The sequence below is a fragment of the Plectropomus leopardus genome, chromosome 13, assembly GCF_026936395.1.
Source record: "Plectropomus leopardus strain MGB_pleo_1.0 chromosome 13, ASM2693639v1, whole genome shotgun sequence".
NCBI classification, from domain to species: domain Eukaryota; kingdom Metazoa; phylum Chordata; class Actinopteri; order Perciformes; family Serranidae; genus Plectropomus; species Plectropomus leopardus.
The window spans coordinates 27,490,746-27,517,698 of record NC_142188.1 but is presented as its reverse complement, the minus strand read 5'-3'; the positions used below and the strand labels follow the sequence as shown (position 1 = coordinate 27,517,698).

Sequence of the window (26,953 nt, the reverse complement as noted above, 5' to 3'; positions counted from 1 at the left end):
TATGTGGAAAACTCTTCAGTCTGAGATAAAAGGAAATGTACACAAACACACAAGGCTCCTATTCCTCTTAGCCATCCTGCCTAATGGAATACTTTGACATTTCAGGAAATGTGCTTTCTTACTTTCTTACCGACAGTTAGATTAGAAGATTGATACAGTTCTCATGTTTGCGTAAATTTGCCATTTTACAGAACTGACTTTTCACTAAGCCCCGCCCTCTTAGCTCACCCAGATAAACAATTGGCACGCTGCCTAAACTAACTATGGCGGCTGTCAGTGTAAAAGACATATCCAAACATGTTATACATTACTTTTAGGAACAGAAGCTCCTTATTTCACACAGAGGCCGTCAAAAGGGTCTTCACTATGCTATGGTTTTAATAGCTTTCTTTGGAACGTTGCAGCTAGGGTAACATTAATGGTTTTCAGTTAGGTGGGCTTTCACTAAACCTTTTGCTACAGTTAACACTGATGTCCAGTTGTCAAAGAACAAAAATACTAAGACTAAGTTGAACAGATGACACGATGAGCTAATGTTACGAAGCTGAAGTTGGCCAAAACATTAGCAGCTATTAGCTACCTTAAGCTAACGCAAGTTTGCTGCGAGGTGACATCACGCAGGATGTTGCTGACATAATGTACGAGGTTATACTTGGCATTTTGCAGCAATTTTTTGCAAACATTAAGTTGCCTTAACTTCTTTACATGCCACGAGGTTTAAGGAAAAAAAAATCAACTCCATTCCCTGGCCTCTCAGGATACCTCGTATCATTATTGTATTTACCCCATCCACATCATTTGACAATTTTTTAAGTTATAAGCGCATTTATTTATATGAAACCACAGGAAAATCAAACTTCCTGATGCTTTTCTATGGCAGTGACGCTGCACGAAATGTGATTGGCTCGAGGGCCGGGCTAAGCAATAGGCTAATTAGACATGCTAACTGGTAACCCCACATGCTAACAGTTATTAGCTAACAAGCTAGCTTCATCAGCTATTTTTGATTCCTCTTAAATCTACTCTTACCTTTTAAAGTGAAGAAGTGTAGCATGATTTGTTGTACGGAGTAATACAGCCCTTTGCAGTTTGTTCATGGAGTTAAGAAGGATGTGGACATGAACACTGTCTGTGTTTAATGTGGCTTATTGTCAGGGCCACCAGGAGTCTACTGTCTAATACAGAGGTATGTCCATTTATATGATTATTTTCTGTTTTATCATTTGAAGTTTAAACAGTCTCCAAGATTCCTTAAGGGATAATGCCTCACATATTCACTTGTTATTCCTGTGCCCCGGGACATCCTTGGTGTAAATTGGTTTTACTCAGACCTCGCAGGCTCATTTTAATGTTTGTGTGAGCTTAACAAAACAGCATAACACTCTTTAGTGTGTGAATTTTTCCTTTCTGATAGGCCTACTGAATCTATTTACAGACCTTTGGTGGACACAAGGGCTCCGAAGCCTGACAGCAACGACTTAATATCGGTGTCATTGTCGAGCTTTTTTTCTTTAAAAAAAATTAAAAATAAATGGTTATCATTGATTGGAACACTTGTTATGTCTTCAGTAATAAAATAAATTACGGTAATAACTACCGTGTAAGGTATCTTATAAAATATATACATATATATATATATATATATATATGAGTCAGTCATAGTTTTAGTTCGTTTTTAGTTCGTTGTTTTTTTTTGTTTCTTTGTTTGTTTTATCGTATTTTTAAATCTCTGTTTTCCCTGACATGTCTAACCACAGTCTTAATTCTGGGTTCAGAGATGCTGGTCAAAAAAAACCTCACTCCATTTCCCATCTAACTGAAAATTTCCAAAAGTTGATTGAACACACTCTCCATACGACTTTCATTACAGATAGTGCAGCCATTACTACCACTCCAGCAATCTTTCCACCTGTATATTGAAGTTGTAATAGTCTTGCACCTTAAATACGATAACACCTTGAAATTAAAATAAATGTACCATAAATTACGCACTCCACTTGACTGTAAATGAAGTTTGCCTTGAGTGATGAAAGTCAAGTCACACTCTATTATGACACTTTGGTTTCTTAAGACTTTTATATATGACTTTGAGGAAGTCCCTGCTTCCCTTTTTTTGGTTGCCTCAGTGCAATCTTGGGGACAAATCTTAGATTTTCTTTCAAAAAAATACCACAAATTGCCACATTACTTATGGATGAAGGGGAAAGAGAGGCAGAATATGTGTTGGTTTTAATGAGGTGACCTCCCTGTGCGTACTTCTCCCTGCAGAGGCTGGCTGGAGTGTTGGAGCTGCAGTGCATGACGGGTCAGTCTATTACTGTACTTCTAAAAGCACACTCCTGCTCAGAGGTGCCCTGTTGAGACAAAAAAATGAACCTGCCGTCCAGAGAGGAGTGCGAGGGGTGGGACCAGGCACAAGTAGCCTTCTTTATGTGCAAGGTGAGTACAAGAAAATGAAGGAGACAAAACAAGGCAGAAAACCAATGGATGCAAATGGACCTATTTTATCATTTTAAAGCTTAGTAGTTCATTCTAGCTAATATGGATCATGTATAATCTGATGTTTGACTATTTGTCTTAATACGTACTGTACGTACACAGCTCAAGCAAGTGCTGATATAAATTGTAAAAGTAAACTATCTGTTTTAACTTTGAAAGGGTGTTGCCCAGGCTCCCTTACATTTTGAAGTTGACTGAATTTGAGAAGACAAGTTGAGATGATTTTTTTTAATGATTCAACTTGTCTTCTCACATTCAGTCAAAAGGCAGCACAGACATTAACTTTTTTAAGGTAAAACAACGAGTTTCTTTTTTACAGTGTACAAATTCATCTCAACTTGTCTAATTAAATCCAGTCAACTTAAAATCTTCAGCAACCTGGACAGTAATCCCTTCTGTAAGCTGAAACAAATAGTTTTTACAGCGTGATCATGGCATAAAATGACTGGAAAAATTAATTCATGTGTAGTTGATTGTAAATTTAGGAAAGTAAATTAATATGTCTTTACTGCCCTCAGAACAAAATGCAAGAATGTGCCGCCACCGTGATCAAACTGAGAATTAATGGACATAGATTTCTGGTGAGTTACTCCTTCACAATCTTTCCTTCTTTCACCTGAATCTCCCCCTCCCTGCCAAAAAAAAAAGCTCGCTCTGTGCCTTGTTACATAATCTAAGAATCCTTTCAGGATCATATCTGGGTTGTTGTGGTTGTGCTCAGTTTGTTATTCTAATTACATCAAAATGGACAAATCCTCCAAGCAATTATTATTATGATTATGGCATTAAAAACAGCAGAATGATTACATTTCCTGCGGCTATTTGTGTCTGTTTTGCTAAAAAAATAAACTATAAAACTTCAAATCCGGCATACGATGCCAAACATTTATAGCACCCTCATTATTCTTTTGAAGGCAAAAAAAGAACATGAGCTCATAAACTTTTACTATGCTTCTTAAATTGTACTGCACGAAATTTCCAACATTGAGAACGAGAAGACAGTTTATAGGATCTGAAACGTGACTACTGTAAACTCACTCACTATTACTTTCGCACTAGTTCATGTGTGTAACCAATGGCTATCCTAATATGGAAGTGAGTTGCAACTTCTGCTTTACTCTCATTGCTGTGTCTCCATCATACACATTGTTATGTGTACACTCTCTCAGGGCCCTCCGATACCTCTGGCACACTGACACAATGAGTGCGGGTGAAAAACCACCTCTGTCAGTGAGGGAGAGGGTAAGAACTGTGAAATGAGACTCGAGGATAATAAAGCTGTGATCCCTACTTATTTAAGTAAGTATCATTAAATCTGCTTCAGTCAGTAGGAGGGAAAACTCTCTAACGAGGATTTTATGCGGTGAAATAACTGAAGCATGGGTTTATAATTCCCTAACATTTAGTATTTTGAGGATCTTAATAATGCCTCGGTAATACCTCCTGGTTTGAATTCATATGCGTCGTTTTAGTGGCCTCTTATAAACACTTCTCGCCACGCTAACAAATGAGAGCATCAATCTACTCTTGTATTCATTATTCACTGACCCTGAGCTGATTCCATTTTAGGTAGGATATTGCATCACGGAAATATTGCCACTATATCTCGCAGGCTTATCTCCCCCAAAATATGCTCACTGTGGAGTTTTATGATTCAAAATGATTAATGTTTCAGAGCACAGGCTTTGATGTGCAAGTTACCAGTGCAGATCTGAAAAATATATATACATACAGTATGTGTATTGAGTGATGGATCCCATAGCTACAGAGCCAGCCAGCTCACCCAGGCTCTATTAAGCTCAGGTAAACCCACAAGCTCGTATTGAACGAGAACATTTCACCAAGGCTGCACATCTGGCTACACGCGCCTTTAATTTAGGCAGCTTCAAGGCTGCAGAGTCGAGCATTCATATTCTCTACGCGTTCATGTAGATGTGTGAAATTTTGTTTGCTGTATTTGACTTTTAGACATGCAAGCAGCGTGGCTTTAAGGCCATATCAGTTGGTTGGTCCACTACAGCTATTGGATAGATTGCTATGAAAATTTTACACTTACATTCATAGTCCTTAGAGGATGAATGTTTCCGATTGATGTGATCCCCTGGCACCACTATAAGGTTGGCATGTGGTCCAGTGTCAAATATATCAACAACTATTTAATGGTTTTCTGTGCAGCTGGCCACAAATATTCAAGGTCCCTCGAGGATACATTTTCATGACTTAATTGTGAGTTTGTTGGAAGTATTTGACAGTTCGCTGTTAGGTGTTAGCCGCTGCTATTGTGTTAGCTCATGCTTACGGGGCAGACTCTGAACTTTTCGTTTTCCAAGAGGACAGCGGCTCCGGGGTCAGCAACAACAGAGTTTTTGGGACTTTTTAATAGCTTTTGTGTTACCTTATGCTAACTAGGCAGACACTGAACGTGGCCAAAGTGAGCAGCCCTGGAGAAACAGCAACAGAAAGTATCTAGAAAGAGTCTAAACTAAAATAGTGAATGTGGTGAAGATTATCAATTACATCACCATGTTAGTATTATCATTGTGAGCATGTTAGCATGCTAATGTTAGCGTTTAACATCACTATGTCCAAGTACAGCCTTGTTTAAGTATAGGTAATGATGGAGATGCCTTCCCAGCTAGCAATTTTTGGCTCTAAAAACATTCTCAAGTTGTTACAGTGCAACCAATGAAATTAAACGTTTTCTTTTAGTTCCCAGAATGTTCTCGTTAAAGTTAGGGTAACATTCTCTATAAACATCAAAAAAATTTTTATTTTTTTTTTAATATTGTTAACATATCACATTCCATTACATTTTCATTAAAACATGGTCTGTAATCTCAGTCATCAATAACATGTTCTGAATGTTGCTTTGAAAATGTTCTTTCTTTGTTCTCATGTAACATTGTGGAAATGTTTTAGAAAAAGAACATTCTATGATCTGTCACCTCTCAACATCACCAAAACATCCACAGAATGTTGCATTCATAACATTACATCTTAGTCAGCATTTAAACTTACAGGAACATTATTTAGAATGATAAACATCCTTAAAACGTTCTTTGGAAATTAGATTAAAATGTTTTCTTTAAAACATTATTGCAACTTGTAGGTAACATTAGCCAGTGTTGTGGGAACAAGCTCTGCTGGCTGGGTTGGTACTGAATGGAGTATTATAGTGACAAATTAAAGGTCCAGTGTAGGATTTGGGGGCATTTACTGGCAGATATGGTATATAAGATTTATAACTATGTTTTCATTAGTTTATCATCACCTGACACCAAGAATCATTATTTTTTTTATTACCCTAACCTTTGTTTATTTACCTCAAATCCAACTTGGTTTGTTTTATTGGTAGTTTCCCTAGTATTCTGTTAAATGATAGATGAAGATGAAATCTGCTATTGCTGGGGAAGGGCATTGATTTTCATTTTATTTATTTATATATATTTCAGTTTCTGGCATAACTGAGTGAGTTTGAGAACCAGTGAGGTAGCTGGTGGGTTACCTGACCAGCATACTGTAAAGAGAAAAGAGAGTTTTTTAATATTAAGAGAGATTTTGGCTTTTTTTTTTTTTTTTTTTTTTTGGTCCTTGTGTGACCTTGTCTCTCCAACATGCTTCACCACGTGTGTCAGACAGATCAGTGTTAATATTTAATCTGCCATCTGCATCCTCTTAGACATTTTCTTTTGAAATCTTCAGCTCTGGAAAGTCATTACTGTAAAGGCATTAGTCAGTATTAGAAACGTTTTATTTCAGAACTCCTTTTGATGAAGTGAGTTTCAGTAGGTGGCACTCTTTACCTCTTCAGTTCTGAGTGATATAATAACTATCCAGTTCCTCTTCTATTTTATGACAAACAGCCTGTTGTTGCCTCTGGCAGTGAAATGCCACTTCCTGTTGCAAGAGGATTTTACAACGACATTTGTGAGCTTTGATACTTTAGTGCACGTTGAATCACAATTGGATCATGAATTAGAAAATTAAGCAGATATTTACTTACATTCATATTTACGTGTTGTTATTTATATTCAATTTTGAGTGCCTCGGAAATGTGTTTTGCTAACAATAGGTATTTGAGCTTCACTGTGCAGAATGATGAATGTGCAGAGGGCTTTTACATTATCTAAACAGGAACAGTTTGTCAATGGTTATCTCAAATCAGAGATTAACCTCCTGTGACTCCCCATATAACAACATTACACTTTGGGTTTGCTGCACCTAATACTTCATTCTGCTTAACTTAGACCTGTTGTCTTCATTTGGACACTTTTATGTGCCATCTAGTGATATCAAAAGCAAAATACACTAATATACATAAAAACAAGGTGGAGGCCATCTACGCCAAATCAGTCTTTTATCAATTCCAACACAAAATTAAAAAAGGTACAAAATTATGAGAAAATTTTATGTTTGAAATTTGTTTGTTTATGCTAAATAAATAAATAATTAAATTTTTATTTACGACATCTGTTGCATGTCTGTCCGTCCTGAAAGAGAGATCCCCCCTCAGCTGCTCTTCCTGAGGTTTCCTTCATTTTTTCCCCCGTTACAAGGTTTTTTGGGGGAGTTTTTCCTGAGCTGATGTGAGGAACAGAGGGATGTCGTATGCTGTAAAGCACTCTGAGGCAAACTGTGTTTTGTTATAATGGGCTTCATAAATAAAATTGACTTGACCTGACTTGACTCGTTAATCAGGTTTTGGGGCTTTATTATCATCTCATTTGAGGACACTGGGACTATATTTTTGTATTATCTTGGCATTTCACACAGGCCAAATACATGTGACAGACTGTTTGTACAGGCAAAAAGGACATGAACAGATTGGAGTATGGAGCGAGGAAAATTCATAGAGATGAACAAAACAAACAAATCACAAGGCTTTTAGATATGTTGAACTATTTGAAATTTTGTCTTTGCACAGCCAGTTTCCTGAACTTATCAGGTCCTACTCATAGGGTAAATTAAAAATGCACACCCAACACAACACCAACACATTTATGACATTTTGCATCCCTAACAGATGCTAAATGTTATTTAAATGTCTATATGTCTTTAAAAATGATATTTTAACCTTTGCGGGACAGCAGTATGCCTTCCCTGCAATCAATCTGCCGGAACTGCAGCAGAAAAGGAGGAATAAGTGTTTCTGATAAGTTCTGTTTGACTCATCAGTAACTCTGATGTGTCTAAGGGCAGAGAGTGCATGTACCGTGGGCTCTGAATGTCATCCAGCGAGTGTGATGCTGCTGAGCACTGCCTTTGGCTTAGTTTGCATATTCAAACGATGCTTATACAGTAGATGGAGCAAAGGTCATAAAAATGCTCAAGTAGGTAGGCACAAGTAGGCAACGCTGATCTAAATCGCCATCATAAGACAACGGCGGGCTCTGCCTCGAATGCACCCTCTTCGCATTCCACCTACAACTTCTCTACATTTAGTGGCGAGAATGAGCCGTGAAAAAGACAACAATCTAATTCTGTCTGAGTGGTGGGTGGCTGTATAGTACAGTGTGGATGGGACTGACAGTCAGTCAGCTCAGCGCAGATAAAGGTATTCTCCATCTTTTTGATGCCATGTTCGCTCACACAGGTAGACAGGTTAAAAGAGATATGTAGCAGATCAAAAGAACTGTCAGGCTCTATCTTTGTGACGCTGCCTGTGTGCGGCTGCCGTGTGTCACGCTCAAAGTAAAGGACAGCCTGTGCGCACATATTTGGCAAAATATATCACATGATTGCTTTGTTGTTGGTATCAAACATCTGCTGCCGAAAGACAAATGATATGTGCTTTGTAAACCGTATGTAGGCTGTAGTTAAAAAGAGAGTGAACAAGTATCATTTTCAGCAGAGATTAGGTGTTAATGCAGTCAAACTGTAGCCTCACTAAATCTAATTTGAATTTCGACATAGTCTCCAGTAATGGATAATAAAAGAATCTGAGCAGCGCATTAGAGTCCTCAAGGAGGAAAAACACCTTAAACCAGAATTAGCTTGTTACACTTGTGATTTTGGAACATTTAGTAGAGATTTGTGAACATGTGGAAAGTCTCACACCTAAAGATAGTCATGAGACTTCGCACAGCTGCTGTGAAAGAACCAAAGCTAATTTTGTGGGCATGTAGCTGCAAAAGCTGTTCCCTCTATCGTGAAATGAAACTCATTTCAAAGGGAAGCATTAACAAATGTTCCCCTCCATGACACCCCCTCCACGAGCTGTTTGCCATTCTGAAAGATCAGACAGCCACATGTGAACAGAAACAAACGGCGGTCATGCATGTGCCTGTCATGTCAAAGTGAGATTTCACACTCTGTGTACTTTCCAGGTTAGGTACTTCAAACTTTGACAGCTGTACCTAGAGCTTTTTGATTATTGGGTTTTTAGTTCAGCTTACCAACATCTGCGGAGATGTCTGGCAGCAGATACCTCTTTGCACCAACATAGATCTCTCAATTGCAAATATGCTAATGTTCTTAGCATAATGGAGTATATGACAGTGGGTCGTTTTAGGCACTATGATTTAAAGCTGCTATGTGTCCAATTTTTACATGATTTTAGTGTCTTTAAAATTATGTCAGTGGCATCATTTTATTCAAAAGAAACAATCCTGGCAATCTGTGTCCACCCCACATGTCTGTTCAGCCATGCTAGTGATAGATCTAGGAATGGCAATATTGGAATGTCAGTTGGCCAACCACTTTATTACAGACAGGTATAACTACAATTAATGGATGGATCGACGTACATTTTTTACACAGATTCACAGTGCCAACATATCCTCATATGATTTTCTAATAATTAGCGACGAATGATGCTACGTGCTTAATATAAAGTACTTACAGAATGTAAAGTAATAGAAGTTAATAGAAACATGATAAAAGATGATAAACATGGTGACAAAATACCTCAGATTTCACACAATCCTGAACAACAGTCTCCTCGGGAAAAGTCCTGGGTGAAAGTAAAGCATTTTTTGGCCCATTCATCACCCCAACCAGCTTCCTTTACGGACCGCCTTCTTAAGTCAAAGTATATCCTTGGGCAAGATACTGGACTCCAAATTGCTCCTGATGGCTGTTCCATCAGCGTGTGAGTGCATGTGAATGGTTAAAAACTGAGTAGCAGGTAGCACCTTGTACAGTAGCCTTGGTCATCAGTGTGTGAATGTATGTGTGAATGGGTGAATGTGACTTGAAGTGTGTAAACACTTTGAACTTTTGAGTGTTTGTGGTCTTGCTATCACTACAACCAGATGGTGCTAATGTCAAAAATTTGAACATTCCATATGAGGTGGCTTTAAAGGACAAAAATTATTGGGACCACTGAAGCAACCATTCAGAAAATGTGCCGCTAAAAATTTGGCGCGCACACGCATCACTACGAACACAAAGCACGTCATTGCAAGCAAGAACTCAAGCTTGAAAAAGATGTGGACCATGGAGACAGTCTGTTCACGCATGCTAATTGGACTCTATGTAAGTTATGAAAACGTGTAAAAACTTAGGACGTCATTGCTTTGTGTGAGTGTTCACGGTCTTTGGTACAAAGGAGATGGCGCAGCTTGTAGAGCTGTTGTGTCTCATTTGAACAAGCACAGACACTCCTATAAATAATTCAATGTGGGAGCAGTGTCTGAGTATCCACTGGGGCGGACTATCTGATATTTTATTCGGTGTCAAAAGGCTAAGTCTGATTTTATACCGATATTCTCCTGTAAGCCAGTGGGATGATCAAGTGTGTGTCTGCGAGGCCAAGGTTCAGTTCTTTCAAGGAGGTAAAGCCTTTCATATTAAGTGATCTCACTCTCTGATTTACAAATGATTAAATCACAAGCTCTGCTTAAAGGGCTTTCACTATACTATGGGCTCATTCCTAGAGGCAACGCACCCTTTTGTTGCACCTACGCTCCGATATTCACACACTAAGGTAATGTGAGCTGCAATATCAAACCATAAACAGCTTTGAAAAAATACTGCAGGCATCTTATCCGTACATCATTACACATGTTTCACAGGAGACTGCAGATAAAGGGCCGAACATGCATTATTCATATCTAAATTAACCGTCCATGTTAGACTCGTGCATTCGCCTCTTATCACAAACCTTTTCATTATTTCTTCATTAGACACCTTACAAACTTAGACGCAAAACTTTCACAAACATTTGTTGTTATGGATCTTCATTACATTACAGCAAATATAAAACGGAGAGGAGACAGAGCAAGTAACGACCCCGGGGCGATGAATTATGAATGAAGAAGGGAATACATAATTTAGCGGGATTTTGTTGCATATTTTATGGTAATCATTTCCTTTCATTTGCGAATCACAATTGCCTTAGTGCAAAGCCGACGTTAAATGCAACAGAAAATCCCAAAGCAGCAGGCAACCGGGGAAACTTTTTCAAATGCTTGATTTGTGAAATTGTGTAATATGGTGGTGGTGTGTTTTTGGTTAGAGGAGCGAGCTCTTTACTTGAAGGTCAGCCATTATAATCCACAAAAGGGAAACAAGGCAACAGCATAAAAAAAACACAGCTTTTTATCTTTTCTTTTTTTATGACATTGTATTGTCAGCTCTGTGTCCTTCATGAAGTGTTTACTAAGAGTGTGTTTGCGCAACAAAACAATACTGACTATTCTAAGATGTGCTTTTAGGCGGTAATATATGCATTTATGTAATATTTATAACCATATGTGACCCTGCAGCGCCCATGCTGTATGTACAGTATTCACTAATAAAGTGATTTCTCTTCCTCTTTGGTTCAGTTTAAAAATAATATGAGGGTTACACTAGAAAAACAAACTGTGCTGCTGAAACAGCCCTTAGTCAGGTGCTGCCATCTCCTGTTTCCTAAGAGGTGATGCATGACCACAAATGTATTAGTAGTGCAGCGTTAATAAATGGATTGGAAATGTATTTAGTGAAGGAGACACACTTGCGTTATAACCTCTGCAGGAATCACATTTGCAGGTTCTTATTTTCTCAAACTTGTCATCATGTGTTTACAATGGATTTCTGTGCTGCTTTCACAGAACCTGTCCGACAGTGATATCACCAAGTTCAGTCTCATCCATCAACCGTAAGTAGCCTTTATACCGCTGTCATTACACACCCCATCACACATTCCTTTCTTTTCGCCACCTACCTCCTCCTGTTCTTTGCTTCTTTGATTTTTACTTCATAACTGTTGTCAGGAGAGAAAAAAGTTTCAGGAGCACTGAAGCTATTCACAACATATTTTTATTTTTCATTATCAAGCAATAATTTCAAAGTGACAAGATATGGAGGTAATGCTTTTTATACCTGAGCATAGTAAAACAACAACATTAAATTACAATAATATAAGTATGTGTTCATATTCGTTTACAGGTGTTTGTGTGTGTGTGTGTGTGTGTGTGTGTGTGTGTGTGTGTGTGTGTGTGTGTGTGTGTGTGTATGCGTGTGTATGTTTTTGTGTGCGTGTGTGTGTGTCTGTGTGTGCGTACGTACATTCAGTTTGTTGGATTATTGTGCGTGCAGGTGCAGAGTTTTGCCTGCCTGACTGCACCTGCACATGGCTGCATGTTGTTTGTTCTTATTTGTGAGGTATGTTCCAGTTCATGAATCACTGTGTGTGTGTGTGTGTGTGTGTGTGTGTGTGTGTGTGTGTGTGTGTGTGTGTGTGTGTGTGTGTGTGCGTGCGTGTGCGTGTGCGTGTGCGTGTGTGTGTCTGTGTCTGTGTCTGTGTGCCTGTCTGTCTCGCAAAAAATGTCTGACAATTAGTGAAAGTCAAATCAGTCAGTGAAATTAAACTTCATTTGTAATATGTGTGCATCTTCTTTTTTCTTTTACGTATCAAACCTAATATTTATGATTATTATATGATCAATAAATTAAATAATTAATTGTGAAATACAAAAATATTCAACTTTGTATTTGAACATATGCCAGTATTGCTAAACATCCAAATGAAAAGGAAAACTTCATAAGCAGAAAAAAAAGAATTTCTATTAATGGTTAAATGCAAGCTAAAAAAAAAAAAAAAAATTCAAGGGCAAAGTCCCATGTTTGTGTTTTATTTATCAAAGTTTGCATAGCCTTTTAAAAAATGTTATTTATTTTCTGAGGCAGTATTTGTTCAGTTTTATTATATGTGCATTACACTTTTTTAATCTACAAACAAAAACCTTCAATTTGACCATTTTTATAAAGACTGTCATTTCAGCACTAATGGTGCTAACATGCAAGTGACACGTGGCAAAGTCATTTTCAACTAAACTGAATCATTTCAATATAGTGTTGTCAATTCTTCATACTTTTCTCTTTTAGTTCCTGTTTTATGTGGTTATTCATGCACTTATTGAACCAGGAAGTATCACCAGTTATTGCTGGAGATGATTGTCTGGTTCTCTCAGACAATGAAGTAAAAAACCCACAAAGGATTTGAAATTATTACTACACAAATCACATCTACAGAAATGTTCACCACATATAGTGTCACTCAGCTACTAACACAACACCACATTTACTGCTATCTCACAAAGCCAGAAATAAACCAAAGTTTTTGCCACATATTCACCCTGTATTATGAGATAACAAGAACATACAGTGCAGCATATTTTGAATGAACTGGGAAAACACTTAGTGAGGCGAGAGGAATTTAAATTTCCAAAAGCTTAAGTGTCAACAGTGTTTCACATTAATTTCCGTCTTGGCAGCTCCAGATAAAATTGTGACTAAAATGTTGTCTATCACTTCTGGATGGACAGCACAGACAGCTCCCTGGTTTCTCCTCTGCTGTAGTTGACTGTGATCAGAGGTGGAACAGACTTTTTTTTTTAATCAAAAAACTCCCCGTGGTGGCAACACACAAACACACACACATTTGTAGTGCACCAACAGGAACGGCGGCCCACTCGTCCTCCCATAAATAGAAAACACTGAGGATTACAATACTGACCTTTCCATGACACACTGCACATGACCTTACACCTGATTTAAAGCTAAAAACAGTGGTGGCCATAAGTGTATCGTACACTTACACCCACCAAGATGTGTTACTTAAAATACTGCATGTTTGAAAAAGGTCACATCAGTGTTGGAAAATGTCTCTTGTGGTCAAGTTCTTTGCAGATGATGAAATGTTTTGAAATTAAAGTCCAAAGGGCACAGCTAACCTCTGTAAAAACTGTTCCAAAACATGTCCCCATTCATTTGAAATCCTCATCATTTAGTGACCTCATTCCTGTGATATTATATATGTATATGTATATATATATATATATATATATTACTGCATCATTATTGGCAGCATTTGAAACAGCAATGTCTGGACAGAAGTGGATTTGTAAAGAGTCAAGTGAGATATGATGCAAGAGGTCAGTTCACTGAAATCTGTTGTGGAGTATGTGTGAGACGGAAAGTGGAAAGGAGAAGTGATTTTTTCCTACAGAGGCATGAATTCCCTCCCCTCTGTGACAAAGATATGACCTGTGGCCAAACACTGTTCATTTACATTTCTACCAACAATCTGGCAGCACCCATTCGATGCATGAGAGGCATGAAGCCCAAAAATGTAAACTGTTGGATTAAACATGAATATGGATACGTTAGGTAAACTTGCTGCTCCTGCGACAGCAAAGATTCGGTAAGAAGTTCATTTAATATTTTGCCTCCAAGTGGACGATGACATAATTTCACTTTTTGCTGACACTTTTTAATATGTATAAAAATGTATAAATATTTGGTGCTTAGGAGAGTTTTTTTGCAGTATAGTGGCAGTAAATCACAGTACATCAGCTTTCTCCACAGGCAACAAAAGGGTTAGAACTTAACATGTTATCGCTTTTATCATGACAGAAATTAAAACTTTGATACCAGCCTTGTCGAAGTGATATAGTAGTGTTATTGTGAAATTGAGAAATAATTATTGTGAAATTTTGCCTTTTTGAATACAAAGCCAAATGTTGTGTTTTCCAGGCAGCTTCAGAAGATTGTTCAGGACATCAAGAAAAATGACGGCAGCCTACTGAATAAATTAAGAAGGTCAGTCCCTAGTATTTCAACATCTTGACTGCACTTATCTTATCTTCTTATCTTGACCACTGCATTATAACATTTATAGAGAATAAACATAGTGGACATATATTTTTAAAAAGCAGAAAAAAAGTCTCGCTGATGTTAAAGTTCTTTGTGTGGTGAATGCATAGATCACTGTAGAATGTCAATTCCTCTTTCTCAACCGTTGGAATGAGAGTAAGACCCGCAAACTAAAAATAACTTCAACAGATGGCTGTTTCGATTTCCTTTGCTGAAATGAGTGTCCTTAAGGCACGTAAGGATAAACACTATAATGACACATGCATTACAGATTGCTGTCATACTGTCTGGTAAATATGCACAGCAGTCTGCTTTTATGAAATTATCTTTAGAGGTTTCACAGTTGTACTGCACAGGTGTCTGCTGAGATGTATGTAAGCAGATGGAATGTCGCTTGCACTGAGACAAAGTATCATTACTTAAGCAATTGCACATTCATATTTTAGATCTCAATTATTGTCATTAATAATAGTAGACAGATGTCAAGTCATTCATTCATCTAGCTGCTGATGGCCATGTCTCTCTATGTGGCAGATTAAAGAGCAAACCACTTCCTAAAGTGCCTGCAAGAGATTACAGAGGTAAGTCCTGAGTCATTGTCAATGCTGCTGTTATTAACAGAGGTGGTACCAGGTTATTATTCTGCAACTCACAAATATGTCTCAAGTCTTGGCACTCAAGTCCCAAGTCAAGACTGACACCTCTATGTATTGAGTCCTAAACAAGTCATAATGCATGCTTCAGCAAAGGTTAATGTAATTTTAACAACAGAGTTTTTACATTTTTTTAAAAAATATATTATTTTTAGAAATTATTGCATCTCAGCAAAGAATGATTGTAGAAAACACAGGAAGCATTTGGGGCTAAAAGGAAAGTAACTTTACAAGATTAACTCAAGTTGATCCGGAAATGTTTGCGAGCAAGGTCTTTGGATTTTCTCCCCCCCCTCACATTGGAATCATGTTACAGCAGGAATCTTTTAAAGGGGCCCATTTATGCTTTATGGGTTTTTCCCTTGTCTTTTATTTTGTATAACATGTTCATGCTTGTAAAAGGTCTCTTAAGTAATAAAGTCAAAGCCAAAGGGAGCTTTCCCTCCCTCAGAAGACACTGCTCCTCAGCTGCCTGATACAGCTCGTTTGAGTTGTTTACTTTTGTAACTTGGTGACATCACAATGTAACAAACAGAATAAAATGTGCATTGAGAGAGCCAGCTGACCAATCAGAGCAGACTGGGCTTCTTGGAAGGCGGGAGATGAGCTCAGACAGACTGTCTCAGACAGTATGAGCAGTATGGCAGTATTAGACACATGATGTGTTTTTTTGAACATTAAAGCATGTAAACCTTTTCTAGTAGACCCCCAAAATACAAATATGATCCCAAAAATGAGCATTTTAGGGTCCCTTCTTTTAACATCCACTGTGAACAGAAGGAATTTTTACAGTGACCTGTAACGTGCGCATGTTGGCAATGTTTTGGTATGGACATGGAAAAAATGGAGGGGCCAAAAAGGGGTGCCCAGATGTGTTTTATAACGCAGTAGGAGAAGTGTAATAATGTTCCTCCTCCCACAGACAATATCACATTTTGCAAATGTGGGAAACCATGCCCAGAATATTCACACACTTCACAGTGTACAATATTTAAATGTGGTTTGGGGGGCACAAGTTCCCCTTTATATTCATAACATGTGAAATTGTTTCCCCCAATAAGAACATGAAAGCACCAGGGGGATTTTATTTCGACAAAATTAAAGACCTTTTCACCATAAGAAGGACGCAAAAAAGGCACAAACTGGTGCCTAAAAATTCACCATGCAGGAAACTAATGGTTTGATGCTGAAAATTTCCCAGGGGAGGACCGCAAACTCCCCATTTCATAGGAAATGAAACCCACGCCTCAGCTGCCTGAGCTGCTCACACTGTGCCAGTTTCATATCAGCATGTTTTGTTCAAAAAAGCTTAAAATCAGTTGTGCAACTGAACTTACCTTCACTGTACGTGGAGTCGTTCATATCCTTACAATTAGCGCTTTGCTTGTACCTAATTATGTATTTGCCTTCTCTACTTCAACCTACAATATCTGTTTCATCTCAGTGCCCAACTTCAGCCTTATAGAAACTCCCATACTCATGAAATAAGAAAATGTATCAAAGCTTTGCAAATGAGCTGTGGAAACAAGTAGATATCACTGCACCTGTTTCCAGATGTTGTTTGTAGACACACGCTGTGCTTAATTATGTGAAGCTTCTGTTCAAACTGCATGATAAAAAAACTGCAATTAAGTCACATGTTGAGAGATGATTCATTAGTTTAAGAGGTAAGGGGACGCGTTCTGCTGGTTCCTCAACAGAGACAGAGTATGCTTAGCTCTAAAATTAGAAACTGTGCTCTGACACCTGCTGTGATTAAATTAATGCCGGTATGAAATATTTTTAGGTGTTTAATAAAATCCACAATCCAGATGTTTGCTTTTATATATTTTGGACCCATCTCAAGCACATTTTTCTCTCTTTGTAATGCTCTTTGTATTTCTGTGTTTGCAGATCACAGAGAAGAAGATGATGAATCATCTGATCCTGATTATGTAAGTTGGGAAATATGTGAGTTAAAAGTAAACAAAATAGTTGTTTTTGCCTGATATTTGTTTGAAACATTGTAAATATGTTGTTCCCAGGATAATGACATGTATGAGGATCCACGTGAGGGCCAGGATGACAGCTACGAACCTCCTCCCAGCCACAAAGTCTTCACAACAACTTCCTCAGCTTCATTCTTGAGAGGGGAGTATCTTGGTCAGTACAGTCATCCGATATAAAAACTGTTATATCTGCACTTATTTTTTGGGCTGAAACATGATTGTATGTTGATTTTTCTGGCATCATCAAATTTGAAACTCTTTTTCACATGCAGTTTCCGTATCTGTAATTGCTTCTCCTTTGCAGTCATCACTTTCCTCCATCTGGAGTTGCGATGGTTCATTTAGCCTCTTGTCACTGTTGAGCCACAGCCGCAATACACAGAGGGCTTCAGAGCTCTGCTTCATGCAAATGCTCACGTCCTGTTTCTGCTTCTGCTTCTCCTTTCTAGACAACTGCCATAACCAGCCCGACCGGCCGCCCAGGAAGCCCGTCCGCCCAGGCAAAGCCTCCCAACAACTGCCCCCCGAACCCACCCAAGTGGGGAGCGATGAAGTAAAGCAACTTTTCTCACCTCAAACTCACATAAAAACTGTACTGCAGCACTGTTTTATCTGGATACTTCCACTAACATTTTCTCAAACATCTTGGAGAATTTCACCATATCCTGTGTGTTGGTAAATACCTTCCAATGAGTGTGGGCAGCTGACAGCCCCTTTTTCACAATATGTTGTTGTTGTTGTGTAGGAAGACTACATCAATCCAGATTGCGGTATCGATGACGACAATTACGTAGAACCTGAGGGAACTCCACCTTCCAGTAAGAATCACACCACAATGGAGTAGAGACAAACTTTGTGATTAGAATATGAGAAAAAAAGTAATTATAATACAAATATTTACAGACAATGGAAGCAAAAGAAATCGTCAGACACATGATGACTTGGTTTACATATTTGAAAATGAATGAGTTAATCCTGCCCCTTAACCATAAGTCATTAAATTTTAATTTACCAGCTTCCTTATTCATTTAAACATATACTGTAATTAATTAAATATAGACATATACACCCACATACTCATACTTATTCACATGCTCAAGTACTACAAGGACTACAAGTATAAAGATGCCTCTGCCTGTCCTCAGATCCAATGCTGCATGCTGGGAGCAGAGCAGCGAAGCCTACACCTTTACCAGAGTGTCCACCTAGTCCTGGTGAGTGCAAAAATAAGACTGTACCATAACACTAGTTCAGAGGGGGTCAGAATGACTGGTTTTTATAACGTATGCTCATCACAACTCTCTTATGATCAAAGCCTGTGGGGAATACAGCCTCTGAAAATGTGTTTGCAATACAAGGAGAAAGGGATCAGCCTATCACAAAAAGGTACATAATTTACAAATGGATTCACAGATTCGCCCAAAATTTTGTAAAAAGGTTGGTAATGAGCCAAACAGCTGATTAACTGTTTACTGATTGACGGACACTCAACTTGCTTTGCCAAGGGGTCACTTTTGCAAAAGAAGAGCAAAGGCCAGTTAATGAAAAAACAAACATTTGAAATATTTATCAGTATACACTATGAATGAATTTGCCGTGTTTTCAGCGTTTTGTTGTTTGCCGTCCTCACTCATTATGTCAAGGCAGGAAAGGTAGGCAGGAGGGTTTCTAGGATTTGAAGGCTGACCTCAAAGCTATTCTGTGCACTCTGGCATGTTAATTACATTCAAAGTGTTTTTCAAAAAGTTCTATAGTGAATCAGTATATTTTCATTGTGAACAGGAGAATATTTTGCACAGGGCACCCAGTGGCTCACCTGGTAGAGCAAGTGGACTAAGGCTGTATCTTTGACGTGGTAGCCAATTGATGATTAGCACTAGACAGAAAGTAAAGATGAAGATTAGTTTTGGAGATATTTGCTTATAAACCAAAGCAAATTAAAAGTCTGACCTGATGATGACACTAGATCAAAATTAAGGAATTACCAAAGTTATTAAGGAGGTATGAAGACAAACTTCATGGTAGTCCATAAAATATGTGTTGAACATGTGACATTACACCCCAAACCGCAAATGTCAAACTCATCGTGGCGCTAGAGGAAAAATTGGGGATCAGACAGAGTCATTGGATATATCATAAGAAGCAATAAATGTCTGTAGTATATCTACAGATATATTTGTTTTAAGTGAAAAGAAATTAGGAATAATGCTCCAGGGATTATGAACGTCTGTACAGAATTCCATGGCAATCTATTCATTACATTACCATCCTTAGAGTCGTGTTGCTGGCGTGACTAAACACTAAAAAAAAAGGAGGCCTCCATTATATCTGTTGAATGAGGAGCTTATTGGCCAATGCCAATGCACAAGAGTCTTTGTAAATACACTACAATGACAGACAGTCAAAAGCAGTTAGTCCAAACACAATAGAAAGCCCAGGGCCAGGCACTGCTGCACGCTGAAGACATGTTTGATGTAATGAAAACAATGTGATCCAGCACCATAACGAGGCTTTGGTGGTTCCACAGTGTGTCTAATTTTGGCTCTGGTTGTTTTTTAGACTTTTATGAAGTGCCTGACAAAGAGGTAGGCTTTTATGTAACAGCAATTACAAGTCTTTTTTTTCAAGTGCATTTACATGTGGAATTCATTGTGGTTCCATTTTATGGCAACTTTACAGGGAAACTCATTATCTCTTCCAGCAAGCAGGTCAGTGCGAGACTTTCTTGACTATTGTTCATTCATGTACTTACAATGTGAAAATGGCAGTATTTTTGCAATAATTAAACAGTCTGAGACTTACCATTTCTTCACAGACCACATCCAATCCCCACAACACATTCACATTCGTTACCACCGAAGCCCAGTCCCAGGTACCACTCGCTCTGACAGCGTTTAATCTCAAGGCCTGAAAGTTTGTCAATAAGTGAAGCTCTCTGTCTGTTTGCTTTCCTATTACTACAATGATAATGAGCTGTATTTCGTTTTCAGAGTGAATATGAGGAGATCCCCTACTGCTGTAAGTGATGACAAATATTTTTAAAAAACATTTTAAAAAGGTGTTTTGCAGATATTTGATGTATGTTGCACAGTTAGGACGACATTGATCTCACATAGACACGCCTACCTCCACAGCATTGTACATGTCAGTACTACAGAAAGGTCTGGAAGCACACATTATTATTCTGCTAGGCCAAGAAATGCTCCGTCTTGTTTGTATTTCTTTAAACCAATCAGAATTTGTGGTGCTAAGCCCAGGATGAAATGACTGTGCCCTTGCAAAAGAGTATTTAGGTGGTGCATTTGCATGTGGGGAGGCAAGCACTGTTATTAAAATTACACACAAAAACAGTAACAGATGTATGGCGACTGTTTGATAAAACTTTTAGTGATAAAAAGCATAAACATAATGTGATAATCAGTGACCTGGAGGTGAAAGGCTGGGCAAACTGGAGCCATTAAAACCACAGACAATATGCTAGCTGAATGTGCAGATTATTACTATGATGAGAAGCTTGTGTAAAGAGGAGCGGATTGGTACATCGGTGACGTCAATGTCACTGACGCATGCCGCTGCCAGAATAAAAAGATGTGGCAAAAGGTTTTATTTTAAGTTGTTTTATTCATTTTGAAATCTTTACAATTCACAGTGACAGCACAGCAGGCACGCCCTCTTGCACAATGCTAATGTTGCTGGCTCAGAGGTTATTGTTGTTGTTGTTTCTGTAGTAAAGGGGATTTTGTGAGCAGTGATATGCAGATAGTGGAAAAGAAAGCCTGCTCTAATAACCGGCCAGCAACAAGTTCATAGCCTCAGTCTACATCTGCTGAGTCACACCAGGAGGACACTGACATACTGATGATGATTTTCCAGGTTCAGCAGCCGACAGACGATGACGAATATGAAGTTTGTGATCCTGATGACCGTGAGTATTAAATCCACTTTTGTTTTTTTTTAATAAGAAAGACTGCTACAACAAATCACCCCAATCCTCCTTTTTAATTCAGGACTTAAAAGTCCTGAATTCAAAATGTTACTCTTAATATTGTATTTTATCAATGTGGAGCCCATAATAGACACTTCACAGACTTTTTTTAGTGATGGGTAGATTAGTAGTATAGCACTGCATCACATCATATGTTTTACAAGAAACAAACTAACCACTCACTGTCAAATAAATGCAGTGGAGTAGAAACTATGATATTTCCCTAGAGATTTAGTGGAGTGTAAATGTAAAGTAGCAGAAACAAGCACCTAAATATTGTACTTAGTAATTGTATTTAGTTACATTCCCCCCATGGGCAGTAGTAGCATATGATGTTTACCAAAGCTCCAGTCACAATAACAGGTCACTTCTCACTGTATTCTCCTCCAGGTTCCAGTGATAAACCTGCAGAGGGTCCCTCTCTAACTCGACCCAAACCTTTGCCCAGAGAGTAAGCACCCCTTCATCCAAAATTACATATATATATCAAATATATTGTGTAACCTGTTTAAGCCTTTAAAAGAGGGTAACTCATTGTCTCTGTGTCTCTTATTTCATTAAGGAAGTCACCAAAACCACCTTTAAAACCGGTAGGACAATCAAAAGATTTAAAAATGGAAGTTTTAATTTGAATTATAAGACTTGTTTTATGAGGCTGAAAATCATTAACTGTGATTGTTTGTTTTTTGTTTGTTTGTTTTGCAGAGGCCAGATTTAAAACCTAGGGAATTTGACTGTAAGTGTTTCCATTAATTCAGAGACTATATTTATTATTAGTCACACCAGAGTCTTAAAAAAACATAGTAAAAACAGCCTGTTAGTGCCAGTCACTTTAATGACTGAGGCTTTTCCCTGAGACACTGTTAAACCAGCGTACTTGCATGGATTACCAGCGGCCACGGGCCCAGGGCCCCCCTTGGATTCCACCTGCAAAATGTCACTCAAATTAACAGGCAGTGACCAGAAAGAGTCTTAAGGTGACTGCAAAGAGATGTAAAGGAACTGCCATGGATACAAAAAACAAGAAAATGGGGAAAAACAACCAAAAAAGACTCAAGCGACCAAAATACACACAGAATGCTCTTAATCACACACAAAACAACAAGGAGACAAGAAAAATACAAAAAGATACACAAAGACAACAAAAGGTTGAAAAATAACAACAAGAACGAGGCAAAACCATCACAGAAATTGTGTTTCTTGAGGTGGTGGTGGGCCCTTTTGCATATCTGTGCCCAGGGGCCCATTGTCTTATAATCTGACTGAGGCTGCACATTTCTTCATCCTTCATTTCATACTCAGTAGATTTTTTTGTGAAGGCAATAATGTGGTCCATATGCAATCTTTGAAATATAATGATGATCTAATTCCATACATGCATACATATGTTCCACATACACTAATGTCTGAATGTAAACTGAAGTCATTACAGATTTTCCAAATTAAAGGCAATGTAGATGAGGCAGAGGGCTACAGCTGTGCAGTATAAGCCTTGAAACAACAACAAAAAAACGTTTTTACATATTGTATTTGCAGAATGTGTCTTCAGTTTCTCCTTATTACTAAACAGCAAGCAGATCGTAGTTACCATATGTCTGGATCTTCACAGGCCGAACGCTGCCTGTGATCCAAATCGACCAGAGGCCTCCACCCAAAACTTTCTCACTGGACTTCAAACGGCCAAAGTAAGAAATGCAACATACAGTTTAACACGATGCGTTTTATGCCCACTAAGCATATGCATTTTAAATGCTCCTCAAACTGAGGAAAATTGCCTTTAATCACAGCTTGGCGCTGTGTGTTTACTGTGGTCTGCTCTGTTTGTGGTCTCCCTCTTGCAGAATTCCTCTTCCACAGTTGACCTCCCACAGTAAGTACAGCTCCCTGCTTGAGTCTCACAACAACGCTAAGCTCAAAAGTTTTTTAACTTTAACATGAAGTGAAAGAAACTCAAAAACAAAATGTCACATTCCTACAAAAAACGATTGTTGTTATGTGTCCTGCTTCCCATAACCAGCTGACAGACGAAGTGTGTCTGCTGAAAATGAGTCCACAGACCAAGATAAGGTTTGCTCTTACATTATATTGTTTATTTAACATAAACTATTTTCATTGAGCATATCTGGTGATGGTTCAAACTTCTATCCTCCGTTGGTTTGATTTCAGGATGCGGACGTCTATAGGAAATCCTGGTATGCCAGCGAATGTGACCGCAAGACTGCTGACGATGTCTTGTGTCGCTCAAACAAAGTGAGGATCATCTAAACGAGGAGCATGTAGATTTGTGTCCCATAATCCCCTGATAGCTGGGTGTGACTGAGTGCTTTCTGTTTCAGGACGGGGCTTTTATGGTGAGGAAGAGCTCCGGTCAGGACGCACAGCAGCCCTACACATTAGTGGTGTTTTACAAGGGCAGAGTGTACAACATCCCGATCCGCTTCATCCCAGCCACTCAGCAGTACGCTTTGGGAAGAGAGAAAAGAGGGGAGGAGGTACAGTGGAGGACTCTTTTCTCACTTTTCTCACTTTGATTGTCTATGTGGCCTGAGGTTGGTGGCAAAATGTTTTTTGCTAATCAGTGTTTTGTAGGTGTAAAATGTGGCTGTGACTATGGATTTAATATTAAGTCCAATAATGATACTAGGATTGTTAGACTAAAGCTGTACATCCTGTGGTGACTGTAAATAATGTTTAAATACTTAAAATCTAATTATATGCAGGGCGAAAAGCCTCTGGAGTAACAGCTAGATTGCAGGAAACCAAAACCAATCCTGTATATGTTCATTTTATAATGCTATTATTTCCCTCAGGCAGGGTGAGGTGCTGCATATTTAAACATCTAGAGATGATTCCTAAAAGGCTTCCTGCCAAAATGTATGGATTTCTGTCAGAAAGGGCTTTCTCCCTGCATTATACTGTACCAGACCTAAGAAGTACTGACTGACCAATCAGCCTTTTTCACAGCAGACCAGGCTTGGGGGGCTTGTGGGGCTTTAAATGTAGAAGAACTCTACTCCAGAATAGTACAACAAAAATAGAGTTCAAGATTAGTTATTCTTGTTATGCACACTTCTTATTTTACCTACTTTACTGAACTTAGAAATAGTAATATCACACAATTTTTGTCTCTTTTTAGGTGCCAACAAAAACAAGACATCAACATTTGTTGTGTTACCGTTTCAACAATGAAAGAAAAGCACATCGGCACACTCAAAGGAAAAACACCACACACCCAGAATTTGGACTGAGGTGGTGGAGTTGAATTGTTATCAAGGATAAAAAAAAAAAACACATCTGCACTCTCAGATCTGTGCAAAAATCATGTTATTTTGCAAGCTTTCTGTCAGAAACCTTCTTCAAGACAGAATCGGTAGCAGGTGGAATCAGCAGTATAAGGAGCTGGGAGAACATGACTTGATTAGCCAGCTACAGGGTAATTCACATCTTCGCGTCTTATTAAGCTTCTATGTTCCCTAATTCTGTGTTTGATGGAGCGGGTACTTTGACCAAACTAAAATGTTTATCAGTCATAAATTACGTTTTTGTATTGCGTGTGATAACTCGCTGCAAATTTTTGTCCTGTCCTAGGACGTCTAAAGTCATTGGTTTTCCAGGTGTTGTGGCATTGGGCACAGTTACCACAAGGATAGTTCCCTTGTCTAAGGAAAGCCAGGAGAATCTGATTTGGAATGGGCTTCGTATTGACTACTGACAACTTTCCCAAGGACTACAATCCCCATGATGTCTTGCTACTCAGGACTCAGTGATTGACACAGATGTTCTGCATTAAGGCTGATCTAGTGATGTTCTCCCAGCTCCTTACGCTGGAGAAGGTTTCTGACCGAAAGCTTGCAGAGTAAACATGATTTTTGCACAGATCTGAGAGTGCGGATGTGTTTTTTTTAAATCCTTGATAACAATTCAACTCCACCAGTTGTCCAAATTCTGGGTGTGTGGTGTTTTTCCAAAATTTGATCTTGTGTTATGGTTTCAAAACGATGAAGACATTTGGAAAACAATTAGACGCTAAACAGGATGTGTTAGAGGACGTTTTTCCCAAATGAGGTTCAGATTTTCAGGCATTCTATAATTTGATATGGTTTAGAAAAAATACTACATAGACACCAGAAGACACCAGAACCCCCTGGGTTTGGACTGAGCCTGGGTATTAACAACGTCTGGTTCGGTGACTGCAGCAGACATTTTGACTTGATAGCAGAAGCGCAGGTGTCACTGATGTTAATGATGGCTCCAATTTTATAGTGTTAGCCATGACAGTGGGACTATGGCTGGGTACTTAGGAGTCATTGTTATTTTGTGTTCTCACCAAAGGCATAGTTTTGGGGGGGCAGGGGCAGGAGACGCATTCCCCTCAATATTTACAACATGTGCAGAGCACTTTTATTGTGAAAAAAGCCATTGTTAAATAAATTTATACCATAAACTAATGACGAAAATTCACAAATCGGTGCATAAAAATGTACTGGAATGCAGGTAATTAAGTTCAGATCTATTCTGAATGCGAACAGACACTAGTTTACCTGACATTGAATTTTTAAGGACACCATATTGATTATTAATTTCACTCTTAGATGAGCACGCTCAAAATAAAAGGTGGCTAGACAATATTTAAGCACACACAATAAATAGGGTGTGATATCATACAAATTTAGTGGGCCAGCGTGTGCAATACCAGGGTCCTCAAACAAAAGCAGCTAAATGGAATTCTGCCATCCTGTATTTATAGATAGAAAAATACCTCTACCAACAGTGTTCTCCCTGTTTATTTCTGTCGTGGTTGGTGGTAAAATTAAATTATTTTATTATATGTTTATTGTTTTTCCCAGCAATATAAGCTTTTGCAGCTCTTGTGTCACACAACATACTGAATACAGGGGTGGAAATAATGTTATTCAGTTAACTTAATATACAAAAAACTGATCTCCAATTTAATTGGTATTAACCAGGTGAACGAAAATAGGGAGTGGAATGCTTTAATGTCCAATAATTACACCTACATTAATTATTACTAATCACCTTGAGCATTTGCAGAATAAATCATTGAATGATTGTCTGTCGTTTTAGATGTTTTGAGCGTTAAGAAAACGTTGAATTTCAGCTTAGTAACCTCATTTGGTCAAATCATTAGTAACACAGACAATGAATTTTAACTCTATCATCATCCTTCTCTTTTGCAGTATTTCAGCAGCGTCTCCCACATCATCGAGAACCACCAGAAGAACCCTCTGGTGCTGATTGACAGCCAGAGTAATTCCAAGGACGCCACCAGACTGTGCTACCCTGCGAGGCCTTAGACGACCCTCGCTGATGGCAAACAGCAGCGACTGGACTTGTGCGTCCTGACCTGCTGCGTTTACTGTCACACTATTGTTTACAGAACTCATTATGTGATGCGTTTCTCCTCCTTCAGTGTTAATTTTGGGGTCCTGACAGCAGGATTGGATGCTGGACTCGTCTGCACTGCTGGCCATGCAGAGCCAGAGTAACACTGACTCAGACGACTTTTCAACTTTTTATTAAGATGTTTTTTTTAATGTTCAGTCAGTAAACAGTGTATAAAATTAATGCAAGGAATGAGACAGTGTTGCTGTAGCTCAAGGACGCAAGTAGACAAAGAATTTGTTTATGACAGCAAGACTTTGGGGATCCAAAAATACAAGGTTGTATATTTTTGTTTTTTTAATAAAATTCTTTTCTGGTGTTGTATTAACTCACATCTTCAGTCA

The 26,953-nt window shown here is 38.5% G+C and overlaps 1 protein-coding gene across 2 annotated transcripts; it reads left to right on the top strand.

The window, feature by feature from the left end:
* Positions 1–2,266: 2,266 nt before the first annotated feature.
* On the top strand, positions 2,267–26,933 carry blnk (B cell linker). 2 transcript variants are annotated; one of them, XM_042501776.2, is made up of 24 exons: positions 2,267–2,439; positions 3,018–3,080; positions 11,535–11,581; positions 14,461–14,526; positions 15,115–15,161; positions 17,127–17,167; positions 17,258–17,375; positions 17,671–17,774; positions 17,967–18,039; positions 18,367–18,435; positions 19,781–19,806; positions 19,901–19,929; positions 20,037–20,093; positions 20,212–20,239; positions 21,095–21,146; positions 21,597–21,657; positions 21,769–21,796; positions 21,912–21,942; positions 22,816–22,891; positions 23,048–23,076; positions 23,224–23,273; positions 23,373–23,456; positions 23,543–23,698; positions 26,405–26,933. In XM_042501776.2, exons 1-24 carry the CDS (start codon positions 2,371–2,373, stop codon positions 26,519–26,521), a joined length of 1,521 nt encoding a protein of 506 aa, XP_042357710.2. In that variant the 5' UTR covers positions 2,267–2,370; the 3' UTR covers positions 26,522–26,933. The 2 variants fall into 2 exon arrangements, with proteins under 2 accessions (XP_042357710.2, XP_042357711.2); XM_042501777.2 differs by lacking the exons at positions 2,267–2,439; positions 3,018–3,080; positions 11,535–11,581 and adding an exon at positions 13,973–14,128.
* Positions 26,934–26,953: the final 20 nt, after the last annotated feature.